This window comes from Anarrhichthys ocellatus, unplaced genomic scaffold (assembly GCF_004355925.1).
Source record: "Anarrhichthys ocellatus isolate YVR2014 unplaced genomic scaffold, GSC_Weel_1.0 scaffold1, whole genome shotgun sequence".
Taxonomy (NCBI): Eukaryota; Metazoa; Chordata; class Actinopteri; order Perciformes; family Anarhichadidae; genus Anarrhichthys; species Anarrhichthys ocellatus.
Window position 1 is genome coordinate 17,028,335 of NW_022280031.1, and position 9,901 is coordinate 17,038,235.

Sequence of the window (9,901 nt, forward strand, 5' to 3'; positions counted from 1 at the left end):
GAGGAGGAGGAAGAGGAGGAGGAGGAAGAGGAGGAGGAGGAGGAAGATGAGGAGGAGGAGGAGGAGGAGGAGGAGGAGGAGGAGGAGGAGGAGGAGGAGGAGGAGGAGGAGGAGGAGGAGGAGGAGGAGGAGGAGGAGCTTGTAAAATGTTTTATACAATCCTGAAATTAACAAGAAAGCAAATGTTCTGACAGGACGGCAGGAAAGATTGTGCTTGTTACATAATGTGGAGGTGGAAACACAGACGTAGAAGTAAATATGTGTAGAGCGGCAACTATTATAAATAATAGTTATTCAGACATGGGATGGTTCCTGCTTCTCTATACTGAGAATTTGAACAATTTATTTACCAAACAACTACGTGTATAAATGTTTGGATGATGATGATAATAATAAGCTGGCTGCAGACGTCCAACGCTGTGACATTTTGCTCCGACATCATTTGGTGACGTCGGGTATGGTCCTGTTGTGCTCTGCCACAGATCTCAGGTCTGTGTGTCAGTAAGTTGAATACCTTTATAGATCCAAGTGGATGCTCTTATCAGCTCTGATCATGTGTTGCTTCATCATCATCATCATCATCACAGGAGGAATAATTGTTTCTGAGGTGAGATGATGATAGAAACATTGCATGTGTTTGGATGCCGTCTGTCCTCCTTGGTTCCCTCTAACACTCAGGTATAGACTCATCTTAAAGGATAATCATTGTCTATTACAGGTTGTGTGGCTTTGTCTGTCATTTGAAATAACTATGATGCGATCATTCTTACCAAATTAATATTTGAGATCCGGAAAGACGATAATAACACAAACAAAGTGACACGGGTCAAGAAACGTGAGGAGACAGACGATCAGAGAGTTTGTGTACTAACTTCCAGGTTACAGAAACTTATTAAGATAAACTGAAGGTAACATTATGACCCAGAACTGTCTCACAGCTGTAAACGTCCGTCACAGGTTACTGACCCACTTCCTGCTTCAACGTTGATCTGCTGTACTCACTGTAGTGGAGTGCTCAGTCTAGAGGAGATGAAGACTCACATTGTTATAAACCAGAACTGTTCTTTGTCTCTTCAGAGACAGTAGCTAGCTGTGAGACGTCGAGTTCACCAGCTGACTGAACAAGGAAAGAATTCTCTCCCCCTCTCTCTCTCTCACTCACACTCACACACACACACACACACACACACACACACACACACAGAGGGGGAATCTCAGCCATTATCCATGGTTAGTGTGTCAGTAAGTCAGTCTGTGATCTGCTTTGTTGTGTCTACGTTTCAGAAGGAGAAGAGCTGATAAAGCGTCCCAGACGAACACAAATATAATTCATGTTGGTTCAGATTCGAGTCACCGGGGTAACCTTCGAACCAATGGATCTGTCATTCATTCACACATGCTTTTGAGTTAGCAGTCAGCCAGTCATTTTGCAGAGTGTGATGACTTCAAACCACTGAAGTGTGTCGTATTTAACCAGCTGTATAGCTCTGGCTTTAGTGCTGAATCACAGTAGCTTTATTTCCTCATTGGCCACACTTTGTTTGTTTTTGGGGAAATGAAAGAGACTTCCTGAGCGATTCATGCCGTGAAGTTTAAGTTGAAATCAGTTTGGGGGTTCAGACGACAGCTGTAACCGACAGAAAGACACCGAGAGCTTCTCTGAGGCTCAGTGGAAGGTAAAGAAGCTCGTACTTGTTGACTTGTCCTCTGAAGTGAAGTGAATTATGGGAAATAAAAGGAATGTGTAGCAGTTGAAAATGTTCTCAGTCTTATTGATCAGCAGCTTGAGCCCCTTTTTAAACAGCAGGGACTAGGATGCTCACTATGTTTTCACCGGAAGGTCTAAATTAATTTCTGGGGACGTCTTACCCCCCAAAAAGGCTCTGGTGTGGGCTAGTACATTCTGAAAGTACAGGAACGTTCAGGGTGAGGTTTGCAGGGGATGACCGTCGCCACAATGTGAAGCTGCTTCAACTTGTTCACCGCTTCATTCATAGAATGAGGAAGTACTCTCTTTGTTTGCTGACCTTAAAGGTAAAGTTAGGCCGATTTTAAAACAGAACTGAGAAGACGAGCGGTAGACGGAGCCACGGTGCCGTGACTGAGAGAGATTCACGGCACACTCAACAGATGATTTACTGTAGAGACAGACGCCCTGTGTTTCATTTTCCTCTTCATGTCATTCCTTACATCGTTACATGAATCAGTAAATACTCTGCAGCAGTAAATGTCGTCAGAGTGAGACAAAACTAAGGTGTTATATTTGTTTCAGTGTTTACCCCTGGAGACCACCGGCACCCCTCGTCCCGTGTCATGTTTCTTTGTCGTACGTCGGCGGACTGATTTGCCTAATCTTCGCAGGTCTTCAGGCCGCTATGGAAACGCAGACAACAATGGGCTGAAGGAACCTTTCAGTTCCTTGAAAAGTAGTTGTGGGATTAAATTACCAGGAATTTATGGTGGACATGCGGCTTTTGTAATCTATTTGAAAGGACCATGCAATTGTTTTGTTTTTTTTTCAGTTGTACGTCTTTACCATACATTTCATGTAAATGCAATTTAAATGGTCAAGATTAATGTCTTGCCTGTCTAAACATTTTTGTGTAGTTTTAGGCGGAGAGCCTCTGCATTGAGACCCCTGCTGTGCCTAACACAGTGGTCCCATTCAGAGGGAGCTGCTCCAGGCTTTTGTGTTTTACTGGATTATGTTTTACTGGCTGATGATGCTGTAAAACGAGCAAATGATTTAATGAATATAGACAGAGGGCTAAACCAGCAGTCTGCTGCTCACAGGTAGATGATGTCGTGTGTGTGTGTGTGTGTGTGTGTGTGTGTGTGTGTGTGTGTGTGTGTTACTGGGTGAAAAGCTCTATAGTTAGGTCCCTCCCTCGCTGTCTCCAGGTTACCATGGGGACAGGAGGTAACTGTCTGTGTGTATGTATTTATATTTATATAGCTATCATGATCTGTGAATTGGTAGCTTTTTCGCAGCACACTGCAGTCGGATAAATGGCAGTCAAACAGTCCGTCTCTGCATCTCTTTCTCTCTCTCGTCTTCCTCCTTCAGTCACTCCTTCCCCTCGTCTGTGTTCTGTCTCTCTGTCTCTGTCTCTCTCTCGCTCTGTCTGTCTCTCTGTCTCTCTCGCTCTCTCTGGTAGATCGACATTGGTTTTCAGTCGTGACGGAGAGCTGAGAGCTGTTGAATGAAACTCCTGGAACGACAGACAGGCCTCAGGCATCCAGATCAGATTGCAAACTGTGTGTGTAGTGTAGTGTAATTCATACCTTAATGTGTCAGCGTGTTCATGCTTAAGGTTTGTGTTCTGTGTGTGTTATTGTTAGCTTTTAATCCTTGTTTGTCTGTACATGTGCAGTTGTTTTGCCGTGTGTGTGTGTGTGTGTGTGTGTGCGTGTGCGCGTGCGCGCACACTTCGTTTCTGTGAAATTATAATTGATTTCAGTGTTTTTTTTTTTCCTGAATGATGTGTGAATGAAAGAGTTGATTCTTGCTGTTTGTGTTTTACTGACATGGTTGTTGTTGTCCTTGTGGATTTGTGTAATGTGACTGTCTTATGTGCTTTTAAATGATGATAAATGTTGCTGTATGGTCGGTGTTATTGTGTATTTCTGGGCGGTAGACCTACAGCAAAGCCTGAGGATTAAATTATGAACCAGTCACACCGCCATGTGCTGACGGGAGGAGAGTAGTGATGAGTGAGAGTTGATGTTGACGGGGTACCTTGATAGGCAGACAAGGTCAGTTATTACTCCTTTTTGTTTTTGACCATAAATATTTGTTATGTCAAAAACTTCCACAGAAAAAGCTTACCGGTAGTTTGTGTCTTCTTAGCGTAAAGTCTGTGGAACAAACCGAAGTGTTCAGGGGCAGATAAAAAAACATATGTTTTGTGTAATAATAATAATGAGGAGGCAAACCAGGAAAAGGTAATAGATACATTGGAGTATGTGTTGGTGATAGAAAACCCTGTGGTGTCTGACTCTATGACGTGGATCCCAGGGTGGCAATGCTGGTTGTTGCAAACTAAAATGGCTCAACAACTATTAGATGGACTTTTATGAAACTTGGTACAGACATGGTTCACAGAGGGTGAAGACGACCGACTTTGGTAATCCCGGGACTTTCCGCCAAAATTTCCTTTTGTCCAAAACTTTGATTTACGAACAAATACCTGCAAGACTAAGGACGTTCTTATCACCCCCGGCTGTACTTTGTGTTTAGTACTAATTAGCAAATGTTTGCATGCTAACACGCTAAACTAAGATGGTGAACATGGTAAATATTATACCTGCTAAGAATCAGTCATTGTGAGGATCTTAATATACTGATGTGAGTATTTAACTCAAGATATGGTTATGGTTAATATTAGAGCTAGGGCTGGGCGGTATGGCCTAAAATGAATATAGTATCGTGTCACAGTATATTTGCTTTTCCTTGAATGTCAATATAAATAGTTTTTAAGGGGCAGAGCACTGCATGGCGTCATTTCAACCATCCCGAAATCAATTTAACCGTCAAATTCTGCATTTTACTTTTCCTTAGTTTTTGTCGTCTGTGGTTATTTGCATAAAACGCATTCAAATGAATAGGAAATAAATGATTGTATCTTTATTTACTTATATGCTTGCCGTGATTAAAAGAAATCTTGGCATTAGTAGTTTAAATGATTTATAATAAGCAGCTTATTTGAGGAAGTTCAACAGGTCATAATTCATCTCTAATATCTATTTATATTGCTGTGAAAACATCTCCTTCAAACAACTGTATTTATTGAAGTTTCTCACCAAAATCTACATTTTACAAGATTACATTTGAGCACATCCTAATACTTATTTTTCTGAGTAGAGCTTGAACGCACCATGCTAGTCAACCCAACCTCTGTTAACGTTAGCTTTTAAGCTACGAAAGACGGTATTAATATTATCATTGTGTATCGGCTCCCTCCTGATTGTGACATTCTCAGCATTGGTTGGCTGAAATGAGCACGAGTATGATGTATAGTTTGGATATTACTGTTAATGTTTGTGAAATGTCATTATGAGCTGCAGCTCAATGTTTTATATTTCTCTCCCTTCATTCAGTGTTTTTAATAGTTTTAAACTTGACTCTACTTAAATACAACAGTCTGTCCATGTCTGTTGTTTTTGTGACAGTGCTGTAAATGTGTTATTATTATGACTGATTCTTAAGGTTTCTTACCTGCCGTGTGTGTGTGTGTGTGTATGTGTGTGTGTGTGTGTGTGTGTGTGTGTGTCAGTTCTACCTGCAGGACACTAAGAGCAGCAACGGCACGTTCATCAACAGCCAGAGGTTGAGTCGCGGCTCGGAGGAGAGTCCGCCCTGCGAGGTCCTCTCGGGCGACATCATCCAGTTCGGCGTCGACGTCACTGAGAACACACGCAAAGGTACACGCACATGTGTGTGAGAGAGAGAGAAAGATCTATCTATTCAAGTTCTAGTCATTTCAAACGTGGACACTTTCTGTTGTATGTTGAGAGAGATGCAAGCATGTTTTTTTTTTTTCCCCTCTACCAGTAATGTTGAGTTAATCATGCACACAGACAACCCTGAATTCACTCCACTAACCTTTAAGGGGGCCTTAAGGCGTATGTAGCTGAGGTCACAGACTACATACTGTCTGCATACAAAGTACAGAGCAGATATTTGGGTCAGCTCTTCAGCTCCACTAATAATTCATTCAAAGAGCATTCAACCTCCATCCATGTGGGACGACTATTCTATGTTAATCTGTGAACATCCGTTGAGTTACACGAGATACAATTAGCACCAAATGTATTTAAGTTGGAGATCATTTTCTCAGGACGAGCGTAGTGAACAATTGAAGCCTCGTGTGTTGGCAGATTTTAGATGTTCAGTTACAAATCATGAATGCTTTAAATTCCTGCTGTACAGTTTATAAATATGTATTTTGTGATTCATTTTTTCCCTTATGTTCTGGGCAGCCATTGGTTTCCATTCATTTACAGTATGAAAATTAATTTCCAGGCTCTTGAAACATTGTTATCCACACATTTCTATTGAAAACCATATTTCAAAGCTTTCGGTTAAATGTTTTCAATGAACTGTACCAAACAAATGTTTCCTTAAATCTGTAGAATATGATGTGAAGGTGAAGGCCAGATGTCGATATTAAATATTAAACTAAAATGTTATTTTGACTTACATTTTGCCTTTAACAAATATTACGCCTTGTGCGATTTGAGAATTACAGTTGAACATATTTTGATTTTGATCAACTTTAAGCAGGTTTTGCCGCCTTAACTGATGATGATGTTGACTCTGGTAACCAGTACTGAGGTGTTGAACATTAACATGGTCGTCTGTCTGTGTTTGCAGTCACTCATGGCTGCATCGTGTCAACAATCAAACTCTTCCTACCTGATGGGATGGAGGCGCGGCGACGAAGCGAGTAAGCATTCTCATTGGTTAATACTGACGCATGAAGCTGTTTGGTAGTTTGAACATATTGTAAAAAAATAACTCTCCATTGTTAGACTGAAAGGTTTGTTTCTGCTCGGTCACAATGAACCAGAGACGGATGGTTTTAATAGATGTCTGGTTGCTAAACACGCACGCACACACACACTCTTCTGCTTGCATAGTGATGTGATTAGTGTCAGTCTAGTTGTTGATGAGGACTGCCATTTTGTTAACGAGCTTCGTGTGTGTGTATTTATTTATCTTTGTGATCCACCATTTAAAACCTGTCGTCGGTGTTGGTCAAACGGTCATTTGATGTTTACATGAATTCATGCTGAGTGTTGGAGAATGAAGGATATTGTGTACACACGCTACGTGTGTGTGTGTGTGTGCGTGCGTGCGTGCGTGCGGTTCAATGGGCCGTAGCAGACCAGCAGCTCACCCAGCATGGAGCTTCCTACTGTACTGAGAGTCCCACCTGTGAGTTTGGGATTGGCTCTTGTAGATCTATGTGTGATGCCGGTTGGTGGGCAGTGCCATCTGCTGCCTTGCTCCAGCTTCTAGTCTGGAAATCAGACGAGCATCCTGACCGGCATGAAAACAGACTTAAAATAAAGAGCCGTGTGTCTGCTCCGCCCCCGCTGTCGGTGTCGGCAAATCAAGACCGCTTAGATGTTTCAGAAACCGTCTTATTTCAGCTCTGTTTTTGGTCTCTTTAGCTGCTAAATGCTCCACTTTTTTCACCAGCGGGTGCCTTAACTGTGTCTGTCTGCTGTTTGGTGCAGTAGAGTAGAGTCCTGCAAGATTTCAGCAGACTTGGCTTCTTTTTTTTAAATGTTCACATTTATAATGTTATATATATTGTCTATTTATAAACATACATTGTCAGCTGATTCCAATGCCAATATCAACATTGTCTGTTCATTGCATGATAATCCTGCATACAAGCTATTCAAATTGACGTTTTCATTTTAAACATAAATGTGGAAACGAAAAAGAGTGATGGCCTATTAGTGCCACTGCCATGCATAAACATACCTGTTATCTTGCATACAATACTGAACTATTACAATAATGGATTATTATACAAAATATAATAATCAAACCCAAAATATTGTGTTTTCCATCTAATGTGAAACGCCTGCTGTGACATCAGATGGGGGCGTGGCCAGAAGAGTTGGGGCAAGTTAAAACTCCCAGTCTGCTTTATGTGTGATACGTCTCACTCTTCCAGTCTCTGTCCAGGAAACATTGAACTTCTTTTATCTGGTGAACTATAATGCTAAACTGATGACTCTGAGATATTGAAGTAAAACCTGTTTGGTTTGACCACCATTGTTTTATCTCCAGTCACTGTGTTGTTCATGACAATAGCTCTCTTTTGTTTCCCTTATCGGCCTGTTATCACCTGCATATTTCTTTAAATCTCTCTCTCTCTCTCTCTCTCTCTCTCTCTCTCTCTCTCTCTCTCTTTTTTCTTTTCTTTTTTATATATATATATGGTCAAGTGGTTAGAGTTGGTGTTTCATTTTCAGAACTGTTTTAATCTCCCTGCTGATTCGGAGCTTTTGAATGCCAGCTTGTAGATTGATAACTCCGCCCCCTCATGCGATGCCAGGTTAGTTATCCAGCACACCTTTCAGCTTCCCACAGACCATAAAGTCAGTGAGTAGCTGCAGCAGAAAGCGGTGGGTTTTATTTCCTCACAGTGAGTGCCAGGGTGGGTGGAGCTACAGCAAGTTGCACAAGTTAAAGAAAGAAAATCAGCTGCTTTTTCTCCGAGCAGGAGGAGCAAAGAGTAGAAAGAATGAAAGTTTGTGTTATTATGGGATGACCTCACTCACGCTGTGGAAAAGTAGAGAGGAATCAGCTGCTCGGTCTGAAACTAAGAGAAAATGAAGTGAGGAGGAAGGATCTATTTTCTCACAGTCGGGCTGAGATCAGTGACCTTTGTCCTGTGACCAATCATCACCTGACACACGGAGAAGAAGATCGGACAGGTAACGTCTCTGTTGTCCACAATCTGAACCAGGATTTATTTAGGCTCAGATTATGTTTTCCATAAAGTGAGGCTTGAACTGTTGCTTGTGTCTGTTTTTAAAGCAACAAGGGGATGGGCATGCTGTCATAACATGAAGCTGGAGATCAAACACAGAGCTTGTTGTCTTGTGTTCAGATGACTGTTGGGTTTATGCGTGCTCTCTGCAGATGAAAACATGAGACCAAACTCATCTTTTACTCCTTTTTTTTTTTTTTTTTTAGATGCTTGTACAGCAGTTATTGTTTCAGAAACAGGCCTGTGTCTGTACAGGGGTTGGTCGAAGTGTCTTCCAGGACGAGGCATAGTTTTATTTCTGATTTATTTTAAATACCGTTATATCATCTGTTTAGCAATCACCCACATCCAAAGTTCAGTAGGGCTGCACCCAACGACTAATTTATTGATTTATTCTCAAGATTATTTTGTTATTAACTGTTAAATATGACAATTCATTTATCCAAAATAAATATGACAAACCTGTCTCAATTAAGTCTGTCACAGCAACTCTTTCCCTGAACTGGAGAATCTGTATTTTTTTTTTTTACTTGACTTGTTGATTTCATTACCGGAGTAAAACTTGGTTAAGATAATCACTAACGGATGTCTTGTTGCATAAGTGTGGGGCAATATTCAGAGCTGACTATTAATAATTCACAGGAAATGGAACAATCACATAGTTCAGGCCATTGCAGAGGAAGACTTCTGTTTACAACCCACCCGCCACATTTGTCTCTTTACTTAAATCTTAATTCTCCATATGTTGTATAATAAGACCCCACATGTGTTCCAAAAGCAATGATGTACCTTTTGATAATGTAAGTAATGTTTTCCAGAGTTAGTTATGGGCAGGTCTTTACTCTAATTCATGAGTTCATTCATTTATAATCATATAAAACAGATAAAAGAACAATATGCTCTCGATTTGAGAAGCTGAAAATAGCAAATGTTTTGCTTTTTTCATTTATAAATTGTTTATTAGTTATTAATCGATGTTTTCTCTTTGGTTGATTGACTTGATCCACCAATGTTTTCTGCACGAGTATTACTTTTTTTAAATTCATATAACAAAGTTCTTAAAGAGGCTGCAATTTCAGAGATTATTTCAGGAACTATTACTTTAAAGAATAAGAGAATGATTGAGGCGAGACTTGATGCCGACCTTTGGTAGTTTTGGACAGTTTCTGACACTCGCTGGTACTACAGACATGTTTCAGTTGATGCCTAATGTATGTGGGACGGGTGGAAACGCTGTCCAAGGCCGGTCTGAGTCAGGATTGTAAGTGGTCGACATATTCGAGCCGGCCAAGATGGAAACTACTGCCAGTGTTTTCCATCATCAGTCTCCGCTGGACTGCATGCAAAACACACTCTGTGTGTGTGTGTGTGTGTGTGTGTGTGTG

The 9,901-nt window shown here is 41.0% G+C and overlaps 1 protein-coding gene across 1 annotated transcript in view; it reads left to right on the forward strand.

Annotated features, from left to right (window-relative positions):
- The window catches only part of slmapa (sarcolemma associated protein a), a 56,925-nt gene that overhangs the window by 13,040 nt on the left and 33,984 nt on the right, over positions 1 to 9,901 (forward strand). Inside the window, exons 2-3 of the mRNA XM_031849768.1 lie at positions 5,277 to 5,424; positions 6,377 to 6,449. Coding sequence (XP_031705628.1) covers positions 5,277 to 5,424; positions 6,377 to 6,449 — 221 coding nt within the window. The remainder of the gene's footprint in view (positions 1 to 5,276; positions 5,425 to 6,376; positions 6,450 to 9,901) is intronic.